The 27,970-nt window shown below is 42.8% G+C and overlaps 1 protein-coding gene and 1 long non-coding RNA gene across 7 annotated transcripts; one reads left to right on the top strand and one right to left on the bottom strand.

Moving 5' to 3' along the window:
• Positions 1-276: 276 nt before the first annotated feature.
• Positions 277-4,621, bottom strand: LOC114059272. 3 transcript variants are annotated; one of them, XR_003571632.1, is made up of 4 exons: positions 4,511-4,621; positions 3,225-3,403; positions 2,077-2,182; positions 277-520 (listed from the first exon to the last, which is right to left on the bottom strand). It is a non-coding gene; the product is annotated as an uncharacterized LOC114059272 (long non-coding RNA). The 3 variants fall into 3 exon arrangements; XR_003571631.1 differs by lacking the exon at positions 4,511-4,621 and adding an exon at positions 4,176-4,273; XR_003571633.1 differs by lacking the exons at positions 277-520; positions 4,511-4,621 and adding exons at positions 1,485-1,700; positions 4,176-4,273.
• Positions 3,504-27,761, top strand: TRMT61A (tRNA methyltransferase 61A). 4 transcript variants are annotated; one of them, XM_027887509.1, is made up of 4 exons: positions 3,504-3,717; positions 7,008-7,367; positions 16,978-17,244; positions 26,347-27,761. In XM_027887509.1, exons 2-4 carry the CDS (start codon positions 7,037-7,039, stop codon positions 26,673-26,675), a joined length of 927 nt encoding a protein of 308 aa, XP_027743310.1. In that variant the 5' UTR covers positions 3,504-3,717; positions 7,008-7,036; the 3' UTR covers positions 26,676-27,761. The 4 variants fall into 4 exon arrangements, with proteins under 4 accessions (XP_027743310.1, XP_027743309.1, XP_027743311.1 ...); XM_027887508.1 differs by lacking the exon at positions 3,504-3,717 and adding an exon at positions 4,235-4,329; XM_027887510.1 differs by lacking the exon at positions 3,504-3,717 and adding an exon at positions 4,394-4,475.
• The last annotated feature ends 209 nt before the right edge of the window (positions 27,762-27,970 follow it).

The raw sequence follows: 27,970 nt of genomic DNA, 5'->3' as shown, positions 1-27,970 counted from the left end.
GGACGTGTGAGCAGAATCCCATCTCCCTGCGCCAGCGAGCACCAGCACGGCCCGCTGCCACCACTATGGGCTCTTCACACCTCGGTCGGGGATTCAGCCGCGGGTGTGATAACGTGCCATCCCAAAAATGAGGGTTATGTAATGTCAGCGCTGGCCGTAACTGTCAGTAACTGCCCCTGAGGCGGGTGCGGATGTGGCGCCCAGCCCCCGGCAGCCCGGCTCTGCCGAGGGAGGACCTGCACCTCGCCTCCAGCACCTGCAAAGCCGTGGGCTCGTTTTACAGCTTAATGTGAAAGGAAGTAGGGTGGTTGTGTAAAGCACGGCGGATGCTCTGCTTGTCATGTGCCAAAAAAGAAATCTGAAGCTTTTATTGGAGAGTGGGTGATTTCCTGCTAAAGATGGGCACAGGAACTCTGGGATCTGACCCATCTAAAGCTCACCTGAAATTCGCAAAAAGAGTGACTTCCACTGGTCTCTTTGTGAGCAGGTTTGTCCCAAAGCTAAGATGCAGCTGACAATCCTGTTTGCAGAAATAAATACATTAACAGTGTGAATGACTGTCTTGATCTGACTTTCACCTTTACATAATAGTATCTTTACCTTTCTCTGACGTGTGTTTCTCACAGCAGAACCCATGTTTATTATCCTCCTGTCCAAACAGAGTGTACTTATCCACGTGAATGCGGATCTGAGTCCCATAGCTGCCTTCCTTGACACAAGTTGTGAATGTCAGGACACATCACCTAAAACTCTTTCCCTACCACAATCCTTTCAGCACCACAACCAGTACCCTCACCCTAACAACAAGAAGTGAGTGCACTGTACAGAACTGCTTAGGATTTAAAAATAATAACGTACATAGAGAAGAAATCATTGCAAAATAAAAAGCCTAGACTGCCTGAAATAAAAATATACTGTGTTTGGCTGCCATCCAGATTTCTGAGTTATTCCAGGTCTGGTAGAGTGAGATGCTGAATATACAGATCTCCAGGAGAAGCCAAGGGCTCAGCATCTGTACAAGTCCGGTCCCTTATCTTCCGGATCAAAGAACAAATCCTCTCTCTAGGACTGCTCTGCACTTTTAACCTCACAGAATCTTCCCCTACGTATTACTAGTTTCACACAACGCTCACGCTTCAGAATAGTGTAAATTGCAAGCAATGCCATGGCTAAACAAGTATTCAATGAATGTAACTGTAAAATTGTACCCAGAGTCCTCAATAAATTAAAATATAAATATAATATTGCTGGATTACCTCAGCTGAAAACATAATTCTGATTGTGGATTTTTTTAATGTAGAACATGTACTTTTAAAATTTTATTTGAAATGGAAATAAACCTAAAACTATTTTCTTAAATTACACCATATTTTTATGGTGGTGTTCTTCATAAAAAGAAAAAAAAAAGCATATTAGGGTAGGTTCTGAAGGATCCTTTCATCTTATTCCATAATCTATTGCCACATGAACAAAGAAGCAATCAGCTGTTCTGTAATGTAATTGTTCAGTAGATTTGTGGAGTCAAGGTCACCAAGATCCAAAATCCACGGATCTATTTCTATTCATTGTATGTGCTCTTTCCCTCCCCGTCTTGCAGAACAGGGAACACCAGTCATTATAAGCAGATAGTAGGTCTCAGTGTGTCATACATTACAGCATTTCCAGCACAAACAGACACCTGTTTTTCACAGAACTTTGGTCTGAGAAGCAGAAATGGAAAGAGAGTCACGGGTGCAAAACCACTAAAATATGTTCAATTTATATGTTAAATAAACAGTGCACTCTGTACCCCTTTTCCCTCACCACTACTTGACAAATTTCTAGCGTGCAGTAAGTCAGAAGTGGCTGGGTTTTACTTAGACAGCATTTTAAGATTTGCTGAAAGCTGTGTGTAAATTGGATCCTACCTTTGTCACAGCATCCCATGCCAGCTTCCCTGGTGACTTAATTACAGATTCTGTGCTGTGTGTCAACAGCCTCTGATCACCTGCTCTATCTGCCTCACCTACTAGGAAACGCTTGCTTTGGATAAGCCTGTATGGCCTGTTAGACTGTGATAAAGGCACCAATACTCACTTTCCATGCTGGGATGGTATCTTTGCGAATACTGACTTATACATGTTGAGTTCTGCAGCTCAGGATGGGAAGGTGGGGTGATTACTCCAGAGATCTCTGCACTGAGCTTTAACAATGAAGAATTAAGGGAAGTTAATCATGGGCCATGCAGCTAACTTCCTAAGAGGCTTAATTATAAATGTTGTGCAGTGTACAATTGCATGAGGGGATGGGTGCTGGCTAGTGAATGTGTCTTCTGAAATTACTGAATGTAAGATGAAGCTGAAGATTTAGGGGATAAACATTTTCTTAAAAATGTAGAAGAATATTCCAAATTAGGAAACAGCAAGAGAGAGTAGTTTGCTATAGACAACTGAATTGTTTCCAGTTCCTAACTGACAACTCAACAGCACTTGAAAATTAAACATAACCCTCATGTAATAGTAAATTAAAGAAATTGGTTATAGTTGCATCTGCTTAACTTGTCAAGAGAAACTTCTCTTCCCATTTATATTTATCACTTAAAATATATTTGCCTAGATATTATACTTGGTATACTTTTTCTCACTTCTTAGGCAGTCTGTTGAAAATTACTGAGAGTTTCCAGTGAGCTGAGGGCCTGTGGAAATTAAGAGTTGCTAAGTGTCTCAATCTTGCATACAGTCAGGCCCACAGTGATCTGAACATCAGCTCGTCACGGGAAAGAAAGGACACAAGAACATAAACAATGACAAATATAACCAGTGACACTAAAAATGTCAGAAAATTTAACAAAGTGGGTGCAAATATAAAGGCACAGTAGAGCCATGATTGCCAGTCAGAAAAACAGCTGAGTAGGAGTTTGCAGTTTAAGAAACCTCTGAAACTGCATACATTATGTTTAGATTAGATGGAGGAGAGTTTCATAACTAACGAAGACTACTGCAATTATGCTATGGGTAGGTCAACACCATAACAAAAAATATGTTTTCACTGGAGGTAATGGGAAAAAAATCCCCTTTACTTGATGGAACCACACAAATTAAAAAGTCACGGCTCATCATCTAAACAGATCTCCGTTACTGTGGTCGTGATTGTGAAAGGATGACTTTCTCCATTATTGTGTATTACAGGTTACTGGTGAATGCAGCACAGTACAGAGTGTTATCTGATTTAGCCGGGAACACTACCTGCACGTCCAGGGTGATTCACATGCTCTCTGCTATGCCCATACCCCTCCTATGCCAGGTGGCCTGGGCTTGTTGTGAGCAGAAGATGAGGCAATACTCTCCTCCTTTGCTTCTCCTTGCCTCCTGATTACATCCCCCGTACCACCAGGGCACACAGGGCTCTCCACATCACTTCAATCCTAAACATGAGACACAAGTAGGAGTTAGTACCATGCTGTTAAGGGTTAGATAACGATTCTGCTGCTTCTGAGCCCACATTGTGGTTTCTCCTGCAGCCTTATGAAACCCCTGTGAAGAGCTCGGTTGGCCTTGAGCTGCCTTTCCCCGAGTAGGCTGCCCTGGGGGAGGGCAGGCGCAACTTTCTGGAAGCTCCATTCCCCAGGCACTGGAGGCTCGGCTCGGGTATGCTGATGGCGAAGGCAGAGCCATTCGCCGGGGAAGGGGCTTCAGCCCTCCTGGTGGTGGTCCTCGAGATTCCTCACGCATTTGGTGGGTGAGGAACGCGAGTTCCCACTGGGGCCACCAGTCCCCATCATGGCTTTTCACAGTGACCCACCGGGACCCCTCAAGTTTCACAGAGGGCAGCTGCCCGAGGCAGGAGCATCTCGGCCGGCTCATCGAGGGGTGCCGGGGGGGCTGCTGAGAGCAGTCAGTGAGTGTCTCCCCTCCTCAGGTTCCCAGCAAGGAGCGCTAAGAGGACAAGGCAGGGGAGGGCAGCGGGGCATCGGGCAGAGGGGGGACGGGCGCCTCGACGGGACTGTAGGCATGGCAGGTTGAGGGAGACAGGCGACTCAATGGGGCTGAGGGGGACAGGTGCCTCGATGGGACTGTGGGCTTGGCGGGTTGAGTGGGACGGGCGACTCAATGGGACTGTGGGCATGGCGAGTTGAGTGGGACGGGCGCCTCGACAGTGCTGAGGGACAGGGCGGCGAGAACAGTGTCTGACCGCACCGAGCACAGGCGGCAGCGACTCCCCGACTGCAGGCAGGGCTGGCGGGGGCGGAGGCGGCGGGAGCGTCAGCAGCCTGCGACCGGGGCGGAAGGAGGCGCTGGGCGGGCTCCGCGTGTGAGGAGAGCCAGGCCGGGCCGGGCCGGGCCTGGGGAGGTAACGCCTCGGGGAGCGGGCACAGCCGGCGGCTGCCGGGGGGACGGGGGCGCTGGGGCGAGGGCAGTCCCGCCCCCTGCGGAGCCGTCACGGGTTAACGCTGCTCTGCCGCGGGCTAATCCCGCCTCTGCCCCCTTCCCTGCCCCGTCCGTGCTTCTCACCCGTCTCCCGCAGCACATACCGCTTTAAATCCTTCGGGCCCGGAGCAGCCGTGAGGTTCCCTAGTCCGCTGGGACGGGCCGATGCGCTGCCGGGGAGCGGGAGGCGGCTGAGGGGGGCCCTGGCACCGGAGCCACCTCTCGGAGCGCGGGCAGGGAGCGATTCACCAGCCCAGGGGGGGCGAAGGGGTTGTGCCTGCCTCCTCCTCCTCCTCCTCCTCTTCCTTCTCTTCGGGACGTTCCCCTGCCCCCGTGCCAAGCTGCCAGGCTGCAGGACAGGGAAGAGCCAGCCTGCCAGGTTCTTGTGGCAGCTGGTTCAGGGGGAGGGAGAGGTGTACCCTGGGCTGTGGTTGAAGGGAGCACAGAGTTATGTCAGTGGTTTAGTTTGTGAGGCTGCGAGGCATCGCCTGGGTCGTTGGGGTTTAGGTCGCTGCAGCCACGGCAAGGCCACAGAAAAGTCCTGACCCCGTGGCAAGAGGCACCGCCTCACCTTCCCGCCGGTGCCATTCCCCCCTCACTGCCATTCCCCCCACTTGGCAGCACCGTGTGGCAACAGCGATGCTGCTCCAATCCCCCACGTGCTTCCCAGGGAAGAAATATAACAGTGCAGGAGCCTCTGGACTGGGAGGGAATGGAAAATATTTCAGGTGTTTGTAGCTCAACTCTGCTTCGTGCCATGGGGGGAGAGGAGGCAAAGAAACTTCCAAACCTCCTCACAGATGCCAATTTTACCCCAGGTGCATGAATATAATGTGCCAGGTAGAGGTCTGAGTCTGAGAGATGTGTCACTTGGGATGTCAATGTGCACTGACATGGACTGGACTTTCTGGACTTAGTGGTTTTGAAGGTGTCTTCCAACCTTGATGATTCTGTGATTCACTGCTGTGACAATTAGCTGTGGTAAGTGTAGCGGCTCAAAGGAAGGTAAAGAATCTAGGAGCCAGTTTGGGTGATCGAAGGGAGATTTCTCTGTGTCCCTGCAGACATGCTGCAGGAATGTTGCTTTTGCACATGGGTGTAACTGAAGTAAATACTGTGAAAGAAATGGACTACACTGGAGATCCTTTTCAAATGGCACTGTTCTGAGAGCTGAAAACTGCACTGCATGAATAGTATCTAGAATGAGAACTACAGGTATCATTTATGAACGATTAAGACATGAATGTAATCAGAAGGTGCAAACTATAAAACACAGTGTTTGTGCTATCTCACAACATCCTGTGTGTATACATTTCTGAATTCATTCTTACTGTTTCACCATATGTCCAGACAGGCCTGTTCTGCTTTGGCATCTGAACACCTTACACAATAATTGTATCATGAGCTTTGGAAGTTTTGCCCACAAGCACATCCGTTTATCAGCGTCAGTGACTGAAGTTACAAATGTAGCTGCTTAACAGCAAATTGAGCTACATGGAGTTCTGGTCAACAAAGCCAGTTCTACTGTTCTAGAACTGAAAGTTTTTAATTAAAACTATGAAGCAGGATCAAAGTGGTACACATTCAATACAAAAGTGCTGGAATCGAATTATTATTCTGAAACTAAAAGTTATGCTGCTTTTGATTATGTTATGGAAGAAGTAGAGGAATTTAACTTTCAAAGCCTTCTGTCAAAGGCTTTAATTTCTTACTTTGGGATCACCATTACTTCCTTAAAAAATTCATTCCACAAACTGGTCAACCTACAGCTTAGATACTTAGCTGCCTTATCTGAAAGGCAATGCCAGGTTTCACTGTAAGCTGCCTTCTGATTTCTAGGTTGTCTACTCAAAGGCAGCAAAAATTAATTGTAATTCTCTAAACAGCTCTGAGACCATGGGGCTGAAGTGATAAAACTGTTTGCATTAGCTTGCAAATGTTTTACATTTAGCTGCAGCCCAGATCGCTTCCCAGACAATGACTTGGCACCCTCAATGGCAAATTAAAGGCCACAATATTCTTTTTTTCCAGGTAGTTAGTCGAATTTATGCATAAATTAATGCAGATACTGTGTTTATCCAATCTCTAAACCTCCAGTTGGAGAACTTTAAAGTAAACTTTGGTTAGTGGTGTTAATAACTAGTGATTTATGTCTAGGCAATAGCAGTATGTCTTTATGTTTTAAAATTGCCAAGAAATAAGCAAGAAAATGGGAATAAAAGCTAATACTTAACATACTCTGAGTGCTCATGAACTGGAACTGGATAAGGTGCTGAAATTGGTACTAGTTGCACTAATTGTACAAGTTTCACAGTAGCATTTTGGAGCAGGCTGAGAAATTATTTCTCGATTTTTCTTAAAAATGTACCATAAACCAGGAAAAATACTGGTTATATTCAAGTCTGTGGGATTTTCCATTGATTTTAATTGGATCAAGAGTGCAGCAGGGGGGCAGGTCTCTCAACCTCCTGGAGTTCTCTTGCTAACATCTTATTTGCACAGTGTGGTTTTGTTCTGTATTGGGGAAAATAAAATTACTTGGGTTTATGTCTGTACTTTCAGATCCTGCGAGACTCTCCTGACCTGTTTATTCTTTTCTAGGTGACAGTCATCAGCCAACAACTGTCACAATGAGTTTTATTGAATATGGAGACACCATAAAGGATGGTGACACAGCTATTGTGTTCTTGGGCCACGAATCCATGTTTCCTGTGAAAGTCCAGCATGGCACTGTAACACAGACTAAGTACGGGGTCATCAGGCACTCCACGGACCTCATAGGCAAGAAATACGGCTCCAAAGTGACCTGCAGTAAGGGAGGATGGGTGTTCATTCTTCATCCAACTCCAGAACTGTGGACCATGAATCTCCCTCACAGGACACAGATTCTGTATTCCACTGACATCTCTATAATCACCATGATGTTAGAACTGAAGCCAGGCTCCATAGTATGTGAATCAGGTAATAATTACTATGTTGAAATGCTTTATTAAGAACTAACACCAACAGTTTCATGAAAAAAACAGTCTTTTCTTTCTGTTTTGCTAAAATCGCGCTTTTTCCCGCTGTGGTACAATTTTCCCAGCCTACACGTTGAATAATTCTGTTTCATGTGCACGTGTTGCCAGCTGCTGTTTCTTCAACAAGTGATGCCACCTCAGTAAGCTGGCATCCTGTATGGGTTTACCTCTGAGCACGTGTTTGAGTAATTCATCTGTTTAGAACAAATATGGACACGTTTTCATTTCCCTTTTCTAAAACTGCTGTTCAGTACTTTAAAATGTTTTTAAATGCATGATTTGAATCAAATTTCGATCTTTGAATTTGCAGTTTCAGAGAATGTAGTTGAGATAACCTTGTGGAAGAGATTCTGATGACAGGGTGTTGAACTAATAAAGGAAATAAATTGGCAGTGTTTATATGAAGGGATACCATGTAAGTACATATATTTAGTTTTTCTCTTCCCAAGTGTGATCCACTTGTACCACCGCAGCTATGTGCAAAATCACTGATATGATACAAAGGATGATGTGTTCTTCACAAGGATTTGTTTTGTTTCAAAACTCGGTTTAATTTATTACAGCTTTTGTGATTTTGCCTAATTTGGAAGTAAGGAGTGAAATTTTACATAAGTAGATATTTTCCTGGTTACATAGAGTTTCTAATAATGTCTTCATAACTTTATTACTTCAGGCAGTATAAAGCTATAAAGCTTGCTTGATTTGAGTGCATTTCGGTAGTTTGAAAAAATATGAAATGAGGTAGTTTGTCCTTTTTTTTTTTTTTTTTTTTGTTTCCTTTGAGTGTTTTTATGAAGCGGTTTCATACACTTCCCTTTGAAGCATAGATATGGCAAAGGATCAGCATGGCAGGACTGTGATGCACTGTACTTTCTTTGCATTTAATGTTTCCTGTTCCCAGTCAAGCATAATTTTGGGCAGCTTTTCAGACATAATGACCACTTATCTGTGCATCCAGTTGCACCCATTAAGAACCAGTATATTGAGCTGGTTGCTGTACGGCAGCACTTGAAACAGGCAAAGCCGTGTGCAGAAGCCTCTGATACTGTGAAAATAGTTGGGTCCTTTGAGTTTGTAATTTGGTTTGCAGAACAATCAGGCATTTTTAGGTTTGTCATGGCGACTAGCTTCGTCAGGGAGCTCTTCACCTCTTTCCCTCCTTGCTATGTTTAGACAGGATGGGAAAAAAGCCACCACAAATTAGTTGGGGGAGGGAGAGATTTGAATTGTTCCATGTCCTGCTCCCTTGGAATAGTCAAATGTACAGAGCAGTACTTAAAATGTTTTCAGTAATTTTGAAGATGCCTAGAGAGAATGAAAATGTTTTGTCACTTGTTTATCTAAAGAGCTAAGAAATGGAAACACTTGATGATTTCCAAAACTGTTACAAGTCAGAAATCATAGCCACAAACAATGCTTTTTGCCAATGGGAAGCTGCCCCCAGGTTTATTTTAATGCCTGTTCTATCAATATATTGCAATGTCAGCTTTCCGGGAAAAGTGAACAGTTTTACTGCTGAAGTTGTGTTGGTGTTGCTTGAAAGGCTCACTGTTCACAAAGAAAGGAAGTACTGCATGAAATCTGTCTGGTTAACCTTGAAGCAAGAGATCTTGCTGCAGATTTGCTCTGAATTACGAATTTTACAGGCATTGACAACCGAAGCCTCCAGTGTGGTGATGTAGTCTACTTTGGTGCCATCCTAAATTAGATGGTATTCAGTGATCCAAAATCATTAGTTCTCAGTTAACCTCATGTGTACTACACAGAAGCAGCCCAGTGGCCATGAGTAGAAACAAGACAGGAAGTCTGGTCTAGCAATGACACTTGAGTCTGCTTCCTGCTGCTGCTGGTTTTGAGCATTAATTAGCATGGGGGTATGTCTTTTTTATTATTTGGAGTTGAACTTAAACACAGAGTTGCTGTACGTTCTGGCAAAGCAGGCTCTGTAAAGAGGCCGGGCTCCTTTCCTCTTGTCTTACTGATTGGACTGTGGAATTGTGCCCTGCATTTACACAGTGCAGGCAAAGCAGAACTGTGGATTAGTCTCCACAACTGTGTGAAGAAAGGGTCGAAAAAGTAAGATGAAATACCCTCTGTGTCGTGTTGTAATGCTGTGAATACGAGTATAAATGATCTTTTTTATGTGATTATAAAAATGGAGTACAATAACCAGAAGGCTTAATTTTATATCACTTGCATTATACAGTTTAAATTGATTAGTCATGATTTTTCATAAGAGATACAAACATATTAATACAGTTTTTACTATTTTTAATAATCTTTAATAAACACATAAAGAGCAAGCTTGTCAGCAGTACATGCATAATTAAAATGATCCAGGCATACTCAGTCGGGGAACTCTGCATCTGCCCGATGTTTCATTACGGAGATGTAGGAATATGATCCTTTTTCTGTCTTCTTCTAATTTCTAATTTATAAAGGTATTTTAAGGTTTTAAAAATGTTAGCATTAATGTTGGAGCTAAGATCTGTTGAAAGCATTGCTCCCTCGTCTGAGGAATTCCCTGCTTGGATACCGTTTTTAGCAGCGTGCTCTTCCCAGAATTAAAGAATATTCAAGAGAGCTGCTTAAATACCTGCTGTAAGTGGCCCAATAGTGTGAAAGTTTAATTCTTTTCAGGTAGCTCTGATCCACTTTGTGTTCACTGCATGTGGAACAACTGTCTAGATAAAGGAGTAAGCTGAATCTTTTTTTTTTGTGTCACCCCACTCTCCAAAACTAATCTTGATGTCAGTTTCCCAGGTAAGGCTGCCTGCAGTATAACAACTCCATTTGTCAATAGATTTACATTTATTTTTATACTATGTTGGAACCAATATGAAACCTTTCAGATGTTTTTTTCAAACAAAGGTGTGTTTTTCTGTCTAGTCTCCACAGATGGAGGCTTTTTTACTTTCCTGTCTCTCTGGTGAGACCTAAACAAGTGTCTGTCCTAACCCTCAGAATTACTGAGGGTTACCCTCAGAATTACACAGTACAGCACTGTGAAACCTCATTTAATCTGATAAATCTCAGAAATATTTTGGCTCTGATGGAGCATAGTATTTAGACGAAATGTAATTTAGTTGAAAGTACTTTAACCGCCATCCCAGTGATCCCTCAGCATTCAGCAAAATCAGACTCACATGAGCAAAAATGTTAATTGGATTTTTTTGTTTCCCTTCAGCTAAATCCCAAATTAAAAATTGCTAAACCCTATTCATTGCCACACAGCAATGGGTTTCTGAGCTCATGAACTGAATTTCTGAAGGCTGAGAACAGTGTTCTGGGTCCTCATGGTTTCTCAGTGAAGAGGTAATGAGAGCTGCTACCCAGCCTTACCCTAGAGCCTCTTAAAAACAATTATGAAATTTCCAAACTCACAGCCGGGGTATAGATTTTGTTAAGGGTACACTCATAAAAAATTAGTGAGGACTTAATGATTCATGGACACTTAATAAATCATTAATAGTTTATTGTGGAGTCCCAGCAAGTCATCTGTCTGCTTATGACTCTTCTGAAGTGCTGACAGACTTTTTGACAAATCCTGCTCATGTCTTTACAATTTTTGTGCCATAAGTATATGTAAACTGTTTGCAGCTCTGTCTTTAGTGTGAAGTATAGACCAAAATTTGGAAGTATTTGATTCTGGAATGCGCTCATACTAATTAATGTCTGTGTTTTGTAATGTCTCCCTTATCTACCTCTTAGCAGCTGTTCAGGTTAGAGTGAGAGAATTAGAAAACCTCATCCTTGTATAGCACCTCTTGAAGAGTTAGAAAGGCCTCATCAACACAACATCAACACAACATTCACAGAGCGCAGTGTTCTCTGAATACCAAAGCACCGAGCTGGTCCAGTTCTGGGGCCCTCAACAGAAGGACCGTAAGGAGGAAGTGGACCTGTTGGAGCAAGTCCAGAGGAGGCCATGAAGATGCTCAGGGGGCTGGAGCACCTCTCCTGTGAAGGCAGGCTGTTCAGCCTGGAGAAGAGAAGGCTCCAGGGAGACCTTATAGCACCTGCCACTACCCCAAAGGGCTGCAAGAGAGCTGGAGAGGGAATTTTACAAGGGCATGGAGTGATAGGACAAGGAGTAATGGGCTTTAAGCTGAAAGAGGGCAGGTTTAGATTGGATATTAGGAATAAACTCTTTACTTTGAGGGTGGTGAGGCACCGGCACAGGTTGCCCAGAGAAGCTGTGGATGCCCCATCCCTGGAAGTGTTGAAGCCCAGGCTGGGTGGGGGAGGTTTAAGCAGTCTGGTCTAGTGGAAAGTGTCCTGCCCATGGCAGGTGTGTTGGAACTAGAGAATCTTTAAGATGTCTTTCAACCCAAACTATTCTATTATTTTGTGATGATTCTGTGAACCAAAAGTGATCACATGAGGCATCACTGTAATGTATTCAGACTTGTGGCTGTCATGCAGCTGATGCGGAATGCTGTCCATACCCTAAAGCGTTTGTTTCCAGACTTTCTGGGCTCACTTTCATCTTGTAATTTCACCTGACCACCAAGCTCACTTCTTATGCATCTCTGAACTTAACCATATTATATCCATTCTGTAGAAGACTCTTGAATCTCTTGGGAAATATTAGTTCTTAAATCCTTTTGTAGGCAGTGCCAGCCTACAAACTTCCCTACTATCCTTCTCGCAACTTCTCAGTCTGATCGGTGAGCAGTGGCCCTCTCTGACCTCCAGCCCACTGCCTAAAGTTCCTGCTTCAGCATGGTGTCCTCAACAGGTAGGCAGGAGAGCGAGCTAATCGTCTGTAAAGGGAACTTCTTGACTTTAAGGGAACTTTCTGATTTGCTGTTTTCTCTTTCAGCCACCAGTTCATCTCCTTGAAATTCTCTCCCTCACTCCCTCTTCCTCTCTGTCCCTGCTCTTGCTGTGTTTGAGCTCTGGCACCATGATCTGTGCCCTTGACTATCTTCACAGTAGGATCTTTGTGTTAATTTCCATCTGATGCTTAATATCTTTTCATATATTCATTAAAAGTTGTTAATGATTTTTGATTACATAAATTTGTCATGTACAGTGAGCAGTCTTCCTCTGTTCAGTGTTTCTTGACATATTTTAGTTGTGGAGTGTTAGCTCTGTCTAAAGATTATTTTTCCCTTGGTTTTGAGGCTCCTTCCGTTCTCATGGCTGACTCATGACCCATCCTACAATTTGCCAGGTCTAAGTGGCGTAGCTAGGAGACAAACACAGCAACACTGTCATTGTTTTGTTGTATTTACTCATTTCAGAATATCTTAGGTAGCCAAATTTTGCATCAGAAGCTTTAGTTCTATTAAAATGTTGCTAGATATTGTAGAGTCCCAGAATTAAGTAACACACTGTATTCTTTTCTCTTTTCCTGTTTCCCAGCAATATGAACCTATGTATGCGCTTAGGAGCTTATTCAGCTTTATTCCAAAATGATTTTGCTTATGCACTGTAAACATCTATAGATCTTAAATCACAATTTGTAGTTCTTTTATTAAAAGAAGTTCCCCTGATGAGAAATTTCTAGGGAAGAGGAAATGTAGTGGAACACAGAATCAGGTCACTTATGTTTATGGCATGGATGGGATTCCAGGAGATTAGACAAATACCCCTTTGCAATAAAGAAAAGCAGACTAAACAGAAAACTGTGTAAAAATATGTAGTCTGTATCAGTCAAGCACTGTGCTCGATGTGCTGAGCTAGAGTGTTTCATCTAGGTGTCCACACTCTAGGATTGAAGTCCTTCTAAAACTGCAGTGTTTTCCTTGTCTTGGAGGAGGGCAGAAACACTCCCCTGAGCCTAAATGTGTTGGAGAAGGAGAAGGGCATGTGCTTGAGCCCAAGAAGGGCTACATCAATGTGCAGGGTCATTAGCCACCTAACCCATGTGGGTGTAACAGAGGATCTAAATTCCTGCCTTTGGACTGAGAGGGACCACATTCCAAGTCTGCACGCTGATCCCCTGCACAGTGCCACCTCCTCAGATCTTGAGCTTGGAGTGTGGCATATTGGGGACCCTGCGGTGCCTCATTAATGCCTGCAATGCAGATGTCTGCTCTTTGACTCAGATGTTTGAGATCACAGAGTAGTCTATATGAAAGAGCATCACGTTTTCCAAGTGAAAATTAGCAATGACACAAGTGCTCACCTAAGTGAGCTCTAAGGCTCATTTTAGCAGCTGCTAAGAATGTCTTTGGTACAGTTTGAATTGTCATTGTTTTACCTTTCTTCTGTAGAGTCCATTCATGATTAATATGCAGTAGTTACATGGGCATTGTCCTGTGGTAGAGAGCAAACAGTCTTCAAGGCTATTTATAGTGCAGGCTGTCGGAAAGGGAGCATCATGGTGTAAAAGTTATAAACTTTATTGTTCTAGCTGTCTTACATTCTGCTTCTAGGTCAAATGAAGAACATAGGCATTTCACTGCACCTGTATGCGAATGAAAGTCTGTTGAAGTTCTTCCAGTTCTTATGTTGCCTCTTCTGATGTAAAATAGTAATTTTTGAAAATCAGTTTTTTTGCTTTATTTGTATACAGGCAGTTCAGCTATGATATCTCTGGTTTGGTACCATTCTAGTACATGTCTTCAGTAGTACTCCTTGCTGCTGTCCTGACTGATTAGAATACTTTCATTTCTCAAGGAAACTTGTACCAGGCTAGAACTTAGTGAAAACTGGTGCCTAAGACTCTTTGAGTTATTTTGCTGAATACTGCTTTTTTTTAAGCACTGATTTCAAAATAAGGACAAAGAGAAATTGAAAATTAATTGAGAAGGTGGTGGGAGGACAGAAATGTTGAACATTGCAGATTTGCAGGGAAGAAGGTGAACATAAACATTCATTTACCCATCTACAAAATCACAGAAACATAGGGTTGAACCCCTGACCTCAGTACTGTAGACAGTACTGATCGGGCCTTAGGGCATGTGGTGGGTCTGGACTTATGCCAGACTCCCGTGTTATTAATGGATCACATTAAGTGTGCAGAACTATCAGGCACATGAGAGTAGAGAGTCATAATCGTTTCACAGGTCTGGGTTCAGAATCTGTCATGTCTTCAAGAGGAGATTCGACAATGGTGTGTAATCCTTGACCATCTTGTTCGTTGTTTTCAGCGGTTTTGAGGGTGTTGTTACAGAAAAGGCAGGCAGCATCATCAGAAATACTCTCATTAAGGATGTTAACGTGATAGAATTTGATATGTTAAAATGTGATACATATCTATTGTTCTCATGATTGCAGTAGCCAGTCAACAATAAATAATTCCTGGCAACCTTTTTTAACAAAAGCTCTGCTGTAATACACTTGAAGTGGTGACTTCCAGGCAGTCCTGGGTTTGGTTCAGGGTTTGGCTTGGAGTGTTTGTAAATAAAAAAAGGAATATCAGAAAAAGAGACAAAAAATCTTAATGAGTTTTCCTATGAAGGAGACAAACCCTAACTTCTGTGGTGTTTTTAAGAGCAGGCTTAAAAGGAAAGTGATTAAAAATGTAAAAGAATATGAACGAGGAAACTGGATACATGCACAAGCTGCCTCTTTCTTCTGCTTACAGCCCAGCTGTGCTGACAGGCCTTCTGTTCACTCCTCTAGATTAGCAGAGAGAGATGGAGAAAGTGCGCAGCATTACCCATTTGAGAGGTAAAATAATTAAATTCCCTCATTTTACAATAGTTCTCGGTTGTGTAATCCTCCCTTATGGCATTAAATGTAAAGGCAGAATTTCAGCCTTTAGCACTCTGTGAACAACAGTTCCCTGCTTTTGTCATTTAAAAAAAATCAATGGAATGCTGTTTTTTCTCTATGCACATATATCATGGAGTTTTCTCAGCTGCATGGCTACTGTGCTCCTTTTGACCAGGAAAAAGTTTAGGTTCGCATTTAGGAGCCTACATATGCCCTGACTGGATAGTTTTTTATGTGAGCACATGTAAGCGTGTTTTGCTTTTCGTTTGCTTAATTTCGACACTGGCACAAATGCCTGGATTTTCACTTTATTAAATGCATGTGTCACAGTTTCTCTCTTCCCTCAGACCTCTCTGAAGCCAGCGCTGAAATCCGTAGGTCCTTCCTCCCCCTCTAATCTGCCCTGCTAAAGCTGGGGGTGGGGGGGCCAGTCTGCCCGCTGGGGTCAGAGCCCTCCCAGAGGGAAGCAGAGGAGCAGAGCCGATTCCGCGGTGGAGTTGGTTGATCCGGTGGCAAACTTGGGGCCTGAGCTCTGTTTACAGTCTGAAGGGCTCCCCTTTCAGAGCTGTCGGATTAAATACAGTGCCACCACAGTGTTTCTCCCCTTGTGTGACTAGAGGGCAAGAATCTTGGATCTGTCAGTGAACTTGGACTTCCTGTATGATTATAGAAAGCACTGCTCCAATTAAGCAGCTGTACCAGCCCCTGTGCCCCCTAATTAATTTCCTTTCTGAGCTGCTGTACGTCAGATTCTGTCCCTTATAAGTGTTTTAAGAGTTATGTTAGTTGAAAGAACTTGCTTCAGGCTGAAATTTAGCCTGAACAGTCATTGAAGATGGCTAGAAATAGATCTTCTTTCTACAGGAGAAATGTGTTCCAAGCACAGAATTATGAATCAATAAACACAGATAATTTGCTGTGGGTTTTTGAATTGGGTTGGTTGTGGGGTTTTGAATTTGGAGGGTTGCTCTGCTAAATGCCACTTGAGTGAGTAATTTGCGATGGGAATTGGTATATGGGTGTTTTCTTCAGTGAAAATGTTCGTTATTAGTCATTCATCTGTTTAATATGCCAATGGATCATTTAAAATAAGTTTCCTAAATTATGAAACCAAAACAAGGAAAAATCTGTGCCTTGTTAGTCCCTGTTTGTACATGGTAAATGCAGTTACCCACAGTTTCAGGTTTGTGATGGATCTCAGTGAAGATTGTGTAGGTGTGTATGTGTGTAAGTGACACGTGAAAGCAGGTGTCTGGTCAGTGTGGCTGCAAGGAGCCAAGGGGCCTTAGATTTGGATAATTTCAGTGGGAGTTGAGGATATCTCTTAAGAGGTCTGGGCAAAGCAAACTCTGTATCCTGTAGGACATTCGTTTGCATGGATATTAATAGGCTTTTCAAGCACAGACCCTCGCCAAAATCTTTTCTTTGTTTAATGAAGTGTAAGATTTTGAAAATACTTCAAAATTTGCCTTAATCTCTTTTCACCCTAGAAGAGCCTGGTGCTTTGAAGGAAAAAAACCTCTCCAGTTAATTTCCCTGAATTTTTCCTGTTGCATTTACTTCCTCCTGCTCTCTTGTGGCAGTTCTTAAAGCTATAGCTGACCCTTAGCATTAATTTTTTACTGCAGGGAGATAAGACAGGTCCTGAGTTTGCCAGATTTTTAATGCATGCTTTGAGGACCCTAAAGACTGTTTCCTGGGCTGCTTAGTCCCTCTTTCCTTGTGAAGGAAGGACTGTTCTCTTGCAGTATCTGAACCAGTGGTTTCTGTTCGTTTGGGTTTTGAATAAGTATTCCAAGCAGGAGGAGTAATGGAGAAGACTTGTGTTCTGATGTTTGGCATTGGCCAAAGGCGTTTCATGAGTTGTTTGTCTTTTCTAGGTACGGGCAGCGGCTCCCTCTCCCATGCTCTGATCCGAACAGTGGCTCCCACAGGACACCTGTACACGGTGGAGTTCCACCAACAAAGGGCCGAGAAGGCGCGGGAGGAGTTTCGGGAGCACGGGGTGGATCACCTGGTCACTGTGACCAACCAGGACGTCTGCAAAAACGGGTTTGGTGTCTCAAACATTGCGGACGCGGTGTTCCTAGATATTCCATCTCCATGGGAAGCCATTGGACATGCGAAGTCAGCGTTAAAAGCTGAAGGTAACTGCATTTATCCCTTTCTGTTCAGCAAGCACATCTCTGCCTTTGAGCCATACGCTAGATCTGCTCCCTTCCATGGTGTGATCACTGTTCGCAAATGTCAAAGTCTCTAGGCATTTCTGAGGCTGAAAAACCTTCAAAAGGCATCTTCAATTTACGGTGGAAGATTTGAAAGGAGAAGAACAATTTTTTTCCTACAGGCCTGTGTGAGCTGTCACAATTAGCATGGGCAGTTTATAAAAAAACCCTTTGAACCTTTGTCAAGTGCATTTTGCTGGATCTGAGGCGTGTGGGAAGCAGAAGTAACAATAAATGCTGAAAGCAAATTTCTTGGGCAATTCAGTGGAAAGGTGTTTGTATAAAAGGTGTTCAGCCTCAGTTCACATCAATCATTGCAGATTTGTGCCTATTTAACAGCACCCCATTGGTAATGTTAAAAAAAAACGTGGTTACGCTTAAATATGCTTGCCAGTTTCTGCCCTGAATCTTTGCAGTTGGAGCGAGTGAGAAGTTTGCCGTTGGTTGCAGTGGGAATGGAACATAAAGGCTGTTCCAGCTTATGCCAGTTATTCTGGGATGGTGACAGCAAATGAGAACTGCTGTTGAGGTTTTGCACCAATTTCATCACTTTATTATGAATCTTTTCCCTATTGAAAAATAACTTTCAGTGAATAAATAATTCTTTTATCCTGTAATAAGTTTTCCCCTGGTTAATGTTATGCTAGTGTGGGTCTGAACTAACTTGTGCCAAATTGCTTCCACCTACAAAAGGGACTTTTCTAATCAAGAGAGCATGGAGTGCTGAACAGTGCCCATGCTGGGATGTGAGTTTAGTAAAGCTAGATTGTGTGCCACGGCCCAGTTCTTTGTTAAAATATATAATCATGGGCCTGACTTCCAATGAATTGCTGAGTCTTCATGAAATCACAAGATTTAAGCTTTATCTTAAAGGTCATTGAATGCGCTCTACCTTGCTGAGTCAGGACCAACCCTACTGTTAGGCTACCTCAGTTACCACTGAAAATTTTCTAGAAAGGTCTCTGATCCCAACCTAAAACACACTTTATCTTTAAAGGTAGAGTAAGTCTTGTTAGCATGCTGTACCTGCAGTGGTTACAGCTCAATTTGTAGCAGCTTTCCAGTATGTCCTGGGGAAAAAAAAAATCACTGCACTGTACGATGCCCTTCCCATGCTCAAATTATCTAATCTAGTGAGCACAACACTCAGCTGACTTCCCAGCTTGGAAGGCGCTGCATTGCGCAGACCAATTTGAATTATTTAAGTGGTGCATGCTTAGAATACTAAGCAGGGCTGCTTGAACAGTTCCAAGTTTTGAATCCCTGTATTACTACAGCCTTTAAAATCCTAGAAAAGGTATTACAGTCCCAAACTGGCCATACCATCTGGCTGTACTTTTCTGTGCTATGCTAAACGGTTACATCTGCTTAGGCAATATAAATAATACTTCAAAATCCCACATTTTGTGTTTGTGAAGTGTCATCATTCACTTTCTGAACCACTCAAAAGGCGAAGTTGCTGATCCTTGCTGCAGTTCTTGCTGCGAACAGCCACCTGTGTCTGAGATCTGGTACTGGTCTAAGGCTCATCTTTTGGGCTTAGTACCTAACTGACTGGGGGCATATTTTTTTTATTTTCCATATAAACAAAAGCTGGTTTTCTTTTCCATATAAAATATAATTGATTGCAGTAGTAATATGTGCAAACATACACACTTTTCTGTTTTATTCCAAATCATGCAGGCAGTTTTGTTGAGAACTTTTTACTACTGTAAAATCTAAAATATAACAGGTTATCTGTAACTGCTTCCTTTTCCCTACCACAGGCAGATAATTTTACAGTGCTCCTTTGTTTGTTTTCAAATAGTTAAAGCTTTCTGCAGTAAGAACAGTCTGTGCACATACTGCTGTTATTCAACCCGAGGGTTAGTGCAGTGATAAAGCATCACTGGAGAAAATGAGTTCTGCCACTCTTTTCTGTCAGATCTGGACAGGGTCACATTTGAACCATTCACACTGTGGGTTTTGTTGTGATGTGCCATGCAAATATCACAGCTGTACTGCCAGACAGTGGTAATTTAGTACCTAAAGTCTTAAGGTACTTTGAATGAAATCAAAGCTAAGCAAATTCAATATATAGCATTAGCTAGTCTCTAAAACCACAATACTCATGGTAGAGTTCAGCTGAGACAGTATGTAAGAGAGAGTTCTTAACCTTAACAAAACCTTATCAAATCAGTGGTTTCTCTCCTACTTAAGCTCAAGGTCCTGAGTAGTTGCAGCTCCTAGTAGGCTGAGTGTTAATGATCCTCTTTACAGAGTACATTTATCACTCACTGTGCCTTGCAGTGTGCTGTAAATACACTACTTACGGCAGCTTGGCCTCCCATTTAAAGCAGTGCCAACCTCTGAAGAGCTGAAAGAATAAAAAATGGCACAGTGGGTTTGTGACTAGAAGGTTCTTGTTCTCTGGTGATGCACTCTGCCAACGCTCAGGTTTGCATCTCAGCTGCATCCTTTTGTGGTGATTTCACCAGTCATACTTCCAGCAGAAATGCTGCTTGTAATACCTCTCAGGCACTGCTGCACTGCAGAACCTGCTTTCATTTCCAGACCTGCACTGTTTCTCTTTTGCAGCATCTGCTGCTCTCCTGTAATCGTAGCTGCTGTTCCCAATATCTGACCTTGGTGGTTTTTGCAAAGTTGCTATTAACCCCTTCAGGCTAAATTTTTAAAAATTAGGAAAATGAGAAAACTGTGAGGTAACAAAAATACCCTCAATATTCTATAGTTCTTAAATGCCCTGAAACTTTTGACTCACAGTCATCTCACAGCTGAATACTGTAGTGCTTTGAATATAATTCTGCACCCACCTACTCTACCCTCATAAATACTTCTATTTCTTCCCAGGCTGTGGAAAATGAGGGAGAAACTGATTGGTATAATACTTACCATACAGATTTTAAATTTTCAGGTAGGGGGATGGAAAAATACAGCCATATATTAGATTGGATTGGCCTCTTGCATTTTAAGTTGGTCCTTGGTGGTGTTTAACAGTCTGAGTCACAAAATTATTAAAACCACCCCTCTTTTATTGCCTTTGTTTCTCAAAAAAATTTACTCTTAAATTCAGACTTTCTGTTCCATTTGAGTATCATAAAGCCTCTAAATTATGAGATTGTCAAATTCTGATCCTTGAGATACCACCTGAATCAGGCCACACGGTGCTGTCAGTTTTCCCCTCCTCCCTCCAAAACTCTGCAGGTAATGTTACCTTTGAGCATCTCCCTGTTTGACCTCTGCATTTCCTGCCGTGACAGAAGCCCTTCAGCAATACTCTGAAGTAGTATAGATGATTTTAATTTCCAAAGTCCTGTATTTGTTTTGTTTGTACACAAGGGACAGGTCTAGTTTGCATTTTTCTCCCTTGGCATAGCCATTGATTGTTGTCCTAACCTGCCAGGTTTAGTTATTGCAGAGGCTGTATAAGAACATAAATAATATCTCATCCTCCCAGTCGCCTGTGGTGCAGGTAAGGCATTGCCTGGTTTAGCTAGTTTCAACTTTCATTTGTACTTGCTTCCTTCCTCCCCTGGGATTTCAGAGAATACCAAGTCCATGTAGAAAGTCTCACTGGCTATTTTTCTTGATCTCCAGAGGTTGTTCATGGTCCCAGTTTTAAACCACCCAGGTGTGGTTTTGAGGAGCAGCTGCAATCCGTGGCCACAACACTCACACCTGTGGTGTCTGAACAGGGAGTACCCCAGGATGAATCACACTGAGAAGGGGCAGTGACATCAAGGCTGATGTTGTTTGGGGTCAGGCTACCTCAGGAACACATAGGGAATGTGTTGGGGCAGGAAGAGGAACCTGACAGTCTGGCATGCTGTCATCTTCCACTTGTGCAAGTGGTACACTGGTTGGTATCACCACTTCTCCTGTCCCCAGGATATTGTTTTGGAACCAATGGATGAAGCAATAAATGCCTGCTAAAATACCAGCACCAGCCTTTGCTTGTGTAGCACCTACTTGAAGGAGAATTGACTCAAGGGGAGATTAAAGGTCCACAAACTAACTTTAAATTGCAGCATATCCTCTCAACATTGGGAGGCCATCTGGTCTAGTGTAAAGCTGCCCCTCTAGGATCCAGGACCTGGTGCTAACGCACAAAACAGCTTCCTCTGTTTCCCAAGCACTGGCTGTTTGCTGAGCCAGCCCAGTGGTTGTATCTCATGTGAGGGCAATCACCCTTGCTTGGGTCTGTCAGGGATTGGTAGGTCAGGTGCACGCAGTGGGCCTGGCCTGAAGTGACTCTTTCACATGTAGAGAGTCAAGCAGAAGGATTCTTGCATCAAAATCCACACTGTGGAAAAACAGCCAAAGCTACTGGCTTTTACACGGTTCGTAAGAAGTAGTTTGGGATTAAAGGATATTTAAAGGAAGTTGTTAGGTTTTCTTCTCCAATTTGGAGCCGACTGATTTTTAAATTTCCTTATTGCATACTTCTTCCAGCCCATAATAATGAGCAGGAATAAATTTCTTTTGGATGAGGCACCTACAAATGCAGAGGTTAAGGTCACATTTGCAGAAAATCACATCAAGCTCCTGTTAATGAGCTGGCAAGTGATTTGGAGAAAATTCTCTTTTCTGAATCAAGAAATATCATTTAATTTCTTTCAGCAGCCAAATCCTCTAATTTCACTTGTCAGGGAAGCTACATCAAATCGCCCACGAGCACACGCACTTAAAGGACATTCTGTCCCCTTTTACAGAGGCAATATTTTTAGTGTCCTACTAGCACAGAGTAAATGCCACAGTGATGCTGCTCGGTGACTCTCCTGCCTCGCCCCTACACAGTGATAATGCCTGAGTGATTTTTTTTTTCTTCCTTGAGATCTTTGAAATGTAATCTTCCAGTTATGACAGTGCAGCCAAGTCCCAAAACCCAGAGCCATGTTCTTTTACCAGAGGTAAAAATGCTGTGTTTGTATTCCTTACATCACAGAATCATCTCTAAAATTACTGGCGCTTTTCCCTGAAACTTAACGATGCTGCACTACATGTGTTCTTTTTACATCTCCTGAATAATACTGGGATGATGAAAAAAACACAGCACGTGCGACATATAACCTACAGAAGTGAGAGCACATTGCTTGGACACGTTTTCTGTATCATAAACATGCAGTGCGGTTCTTGTTAATTGGGTAGCACTGAGATTTTCCATTCTTGAAACCAAGTGCTGTTATTAGCTAAATAGAACTGGTAGAGGTGTTAGTCCTTGCTCAGACAAACTAGAAACAGAATTGTTTGTTGGGACTTGCACAGGAATATGTCCCTGAAGAAGAAGCAACTTTCGAGGCACTGGCCTCTTGCAGAGTTGCAATGGTGTGTCCCTCAATTACCAATTAGATCCTGTCTGTTAAAATGCACAGTGCTATGTGGATGAAAATCTTCTCTTTAATTTGCCCCTTCTCTTAAGCTCTTTTTTCTGATCATTCCAGTCTGAATCATACTTCAGTTTTCGTATCCTCTCCACCCTGTTGCTGGTTACAATGACTGCCAGGACTGTGTGGGCTTGTTCCAGCCTATGGATTTGGGACATTTAACCTCTCCATTAAATGCTTCAAACTAACTCACTCCCTGTAAAATTGGAGGTAGAAAAAAACTCAAGCCTTTCATACAGTCTCATTATTCTCTTCTCCTCAACTGTAACACTTGTCAGATGCATTATACATGAATAAACACATTTTTAGACAGCTCTTCAGATCAAAAAGCTCACACAGCTTCCCAATGTGAACAGGATTAATCTCTCATAATTACTATATCAATTTATGATGACACACAGATCTCATTAACCAAATTTAGGAACGGTAGCTCTCCTAAAAGGAGAGCTCTGAAAGAACACAAATGCAATTTGTACAATAAAGTTTCCGTTCAGATGTTTTCACTGCTCACTAGTCTAGTCCACCCCCTTGTGATCCACAGACAGAGGAGGGTGCCCCGAGGAGCCAGTGGAGAGGGAGGGAGTACATGTCTTTTCTTCATTCACTAAGGAATCCTTGGCATGGCAGGACAAAGCAATGCATATTCAAGTCCTTTAAGCTCTGAAAGCCTCTTGGTGTCTGAAGGACAAGAGGGCTCTCAAAGAATCTGAGAACTGTGAATGCTGAAGTCTAGATTTATATCTGTTTGGTGATTGTGACAGAAGGGGTGTTGCCTAGCTGGTAATCCCCGGGGTACAGAGGGCAGCCCACAGTGTGGAGAATTTAGAAGCATCTGGCCTGTTGAAGATGACAGAGTTTCCGCTCCTAGGACAGATGAGCATGTCCTGCATGCTGGTCTTCTACTTTTTTTTCTGGTCTAAACACACCATAGCAGTTGAAACTTCCCAAATGTTTCTATTTCAGACAGCCTCACGCAGTCTGGAACTGCAGTTTCATTTTTGCCTTCCAACCTTCTGCTAATTGTAGCTTTCTAGTCTTCTCTTAATATCTGATTAATCAAACAAGTCCAGCCTGCAAGTCAGATCTGGCCTGCCTGCTGGTGTGTACAGGAAAAAGCAGAGGGGACCCCTCTCCCACTTGTTAGGATCTGTAGGGATAGACTCTTGGGGAGTTTGCTTCTAAGCTATTTGTAGGTGTATTTATTTGGAGGGGATGTATAAAAATATCCAGGACAATAGCTATGAAAGGAGAAGAAACAAAATTGGCAGAACTGCTAAAACCCACTGGATGGGTTACGTGGGATACTAGCAGTTCCACTGTTTTCTCACTCTTCGTACCTGAGAAGTTTCCAGCAGCGCAGTAAGTCAAGTAATGTTATTTTTTGCGCTTCCCCTCTGGATACTGGCTGTTGCAAGCAAGAACTTTCTTCCCATCCAAACAGCTTGGAGGCCTGTTTTCTGTAACCCTACTTCCCCCAGCAGTTGGGAGGAGGTAGGCTGATAAATCTTCACCAAGTTTGGTGTTGACAGTGCTGCGCTCAGCTGACCACCCCGAGGCACAAGGACGGGTGCTCTGCCTTTAATTGAAGGCTTGACAAGAACCGTAGGTGGCTTTGCAGCTTGTATGGCAACAGCTGTGTGCAGGCTTCTGAGTTTTTGACTGTAAATCTAGAGCATGTGAATCAAAAAGCCTAAACAGATCTTAAAACCCTTGGAGTCAGAATAAATAAGAACAGGCTTAACTGTAAATGTGAATATAATTCGCTTTTTTTATTGCAATATAAAACACCAAAACCAAAAAGCCTGAATGAAATAGTAGTAAGTCTCTGGGTGCTCTGCAAATTCTTGCTTTGCAGACAAAGAGTTATTGTGATCTGACATTTAGCTAAGTTAGACATTTGCTCAGTTCCCTACACAGTAAGAATATAAAATCTTTTCTTTATAACAAATGTGCTTCATAGTAGCTTTCTAATTATGTAACAGAATTTTTTTCCTTAGCTTTTCTGTTTTACATCTACAGACATGGGAGAAGTATGTAGTGCTTTGGCCAGAAAAGATTAGCTGGGACTGGGAAACATTTTGCCATCCTGATGAACACACAAATCTAATTTCATGGGAGCTAACGGACTGGGTGTGCAGTTAAATCAGCGTCCACAGACTTGGTTCATAAAGTCACATACCAGCGTTAATTTTGCAGGTGATTATTAGATTTGGGTCTTAATTGTCACTCCAGGGAATTACTTGTCCAGGGTGCTTTGTTCAGAAGATCCATGATAAGAACCCCTTGCTGCGGAGACTTTATTTGAGGACTAAAATTAAATCCTACTTAGTGTATGGGGGATTAATGATTGTGGAAAGTGTTCTTCCCCACGCAGTACCCAGCATATCATTGCTGCACAGTAACTAGAGTGCTACAGTGATGCTTTCAGACCTGATGCTTTCTTTTTTTAGAGATCTGACTTGAGAAATGAAAACGAAAAAAAAAAAAAGGGGAGTTTGAGATAAAGCAGGCTTCATGTAGTCCCAGCATAGCCTCTATTTTTAGCGGGATGCTTTGCTCTGACTTGCACGGGTTCTTTAACTACTTAGACAACTGGTGTTGGAAAGCTTGAGTGGATGAGCCTGGGAGAGGACTGGGAGGGAATGCAAATCAGGTCAGCAGGCATTTTCACCTAGTTGTAATAAGTAAAACAATAGCTGAAGCTGCATTGCCCAGTGTTCCTTCCTCCCGCACAAAAGCTTTTCAGGAAGGGCAGTTGCCTTGGGGGACACTGTGTCCTGGGTGAAAGCACATGCCCTGGCTTTATGGCAGACAGTGTCCTTATAATTCTTTGATCTGATTTGGCTGTGGCTTTTTGGAGTAAATCTGAATCATTCTATTCTCAGCTGCTAAGGTGACATTGTAGCACTTAGAGAGGTGTAAGGGGCCTATTAATACTCTGTATTTAGAATCAAAAATCAGAACTGTGCTCAGACAAGGAGACAAGCATTAAGTTGGTCACTTGGAAGTCCTGTCCTAGAGTTTTACAGCATTTGCTGTAAGCCTGCCCGATGTGGTACCCAGTAAGCTTTAATGCTCAGGAGAGATGCTAGTCAGCTTGACTAAAAGGGTAAAGCCTTAACAGCACTCCATCTATGGCCTGGAGAGATCACTTTATTCTGCACACGCACGCCATCATTCCCAAATAAACACAGCTGCCTTTGTCAGGGGGTGTGTGCACGCGCGCTTGTACTCGAGTGAAGGCAGCGCTGCACAGTGTGTGGAGAATGACTTCTGGCTTTGTGTACGTGCCAGCTTCACTTTGGCGCCTCGGTCCAGAACTGTGGACAGTGATTCCAAAAGAGTCACTGCTCTAAAGGGATCAACTTTTAATGGTTTTTACTGTGAACAAATGTGGTGGGCAACACTGGAAGACAAATGAATTCGCTGTTGCGGTTTTTAAAGGGTCTGATTTAAAGGGTTCGATTTTGTGCTGACACTTTAAACCTGCCGAGTTGCCTCATGGAGATTTTCTTGAGGAATCTTTTCACTTTGTCTGTGTAACAATAATTCTGTTGACATCTGGGAGACATTGGAAAAATATTAAAAGTGCGTAGTTTGGGGTTTTTCTCTCTTTTCCACCACCTGTCTTATTTTGCAGGTGGCCGCATCTGCTCCTTCTCCCCCTGCATCGAACAAGTTCAAAGAACCTGCCTAGCCATGGAAGAATATGGTTTTACAGAGATTAACACCTTGGAAATTCTGCTCCGAGTCTACAATGTAAGGACAATTAGCTTGCAAATCCCTGACCTTGGAAAAGCAGCTGAGGATAATTCTGGCACTGGCTTTGACAGCAGCAACCCATCAAACCAAGGTAGCCTGGGTGCTAATCTGCAGCAAGGGACTGTGCAGTTCAAAAGTGGCGTGCCACTGAGGGAGATGGTGGGGCACACTGGGTACCTGACCTTTGCCACCAAGAGCCTGGTTTAGTACACGCTCAGTTTGTGCCGTCTGGAGTGGGTTCTGCGTGCGTTCTGATTTCATGGCGCTTTTCTGTAAGGCATCCAAATTTTTACTTGTCAGGGAATTCCATATATAGTCAGATTTAGTTGGAATATGCTTTGTTTAAATAGCACACAAGCGTTAACCAGAGCAGCATCAAGGGAATGTTGAAATTCTGGAATGGTGCTCCACTTGCTGTCAGAAAGAAGATAAATTAATAGTGAGTGGCCATTCACTGGAATGAGCAGAATAAAGATTTCTTCCGATAAGAAAGCAAGACAACATACAAATTGCAAAGAAGTTGGATTTTTTCCTCCTTTCTTTTTTCTGAATTACTTTCCCGGGTTTATGGGGTTTATTTTTTCCTAGCACCACTAGACACTTTGGGGTTTTTTTAACTTTTCTAGTGTCCGTGTTGCTCTTAAGAATGTGAAAGTACCTACTTCCTCCATTTTAGATAAGAAATTTACAAGATTACAGGGTTGCCAGCACAACTGTTCACAGAATTAGTGTTTCCTTGGAATAGTGTTAGGGAGGATTATTGGCAGTGCTCAGGAACACAACCTCTTACTCCATTCCAGACTGGCATTTGCAAAGCATTTCAATTACACAGAGGTCAAGGAACTGTGGTAATTAATGGATTTAGTTTAAATTGGTATATTGTGCTCATCAGTTTGTAATAGAAATTTGAACCTGGATCCATACTGTCATTTTCTAATGGAACATCCACTTTTATAGTTGATAAATCCACTGTGAAAATTCACTGAACAGCTGGTTAATATTATCTGAACACCTCTTTGTAAGTGGCTGAGGTTCCATTTGTTTGGTGGTTTATTTGCATTATGGTGTATTGTTTTCCTGCAGCTGAATGACAGAAAGATTGCTTTTGGCAGGATTTCTGTCTCCAAATTGCATCAATAATGCATACTTAGTAAAATCCTCAACCAGCCTTATTAATTAAGTTTTCAGATCATTTACTCTTTGGTCTTCCATACAGAGCTGGTGGGTGTGATGAACTGTTTGAATGCTGGATCACATTTTGTATTTATAGATTAAAATAATTATGCAAATTTATTAAGTTCCTTCTTTATTTTATTTTTAATAGTAAAGTCTCAGATATTTCTATTCTAGCCACTAGTGCTGTCACTCAAAGAGTTTATCTGTTCTTTGCCTTTGGTACCTGAACATACTGATTGCTGTGTAAGAGAAACAGCCATTCATAAACTGCTGCCTGAACATTTAACCTGATATCCCTCCCCCATTCTTGACAAAAATAAACAAAG

The sequence above is a fragment of the Empidonax traillii genome, unplaced genomic scaffold, assembly GCF_003031625.1.
Source record: "Empidonax traillii isolate 1590-97213 ecotype Southwest subspecies unplaced genomic scaffold, ASM303162v1 scaffold213:size761030, whole genome shotgun sequence".
Classification (NCBI taxonomy): domain Eukaryota; kingdom Metazoa; phylum Chordata; class Aves; order Passeriformes; family Tyrannidae; genus Empidonax; species Empidonax traillii.
This window is presented reverse-complemented; position numbering and strand designations above follow the sequence as displayed.

Coding starts and splice junctions, on each gene's coding strand:
- TRMT61A (XM_027887509.1), top strand. CDS start 7,037: ATGAGTTTTATTGAATATGGAGACACCATAAAGGATGGTGACACAGCT. Junction 7,368..16,977: donor CTCCATAGTATGTGAATCAG/GTAATAATTACT, acceptor TGTCTTTTCTAG/GTACGGGCAGCGGCTCCCTC. Junction 17,245..26,346: donor GTCAGCGTTAAAAGCTGAAG/GTAACTGCATTT, acceptor CTTATTTTGCAG/GTGGCCGCATCTGCTCCTTC.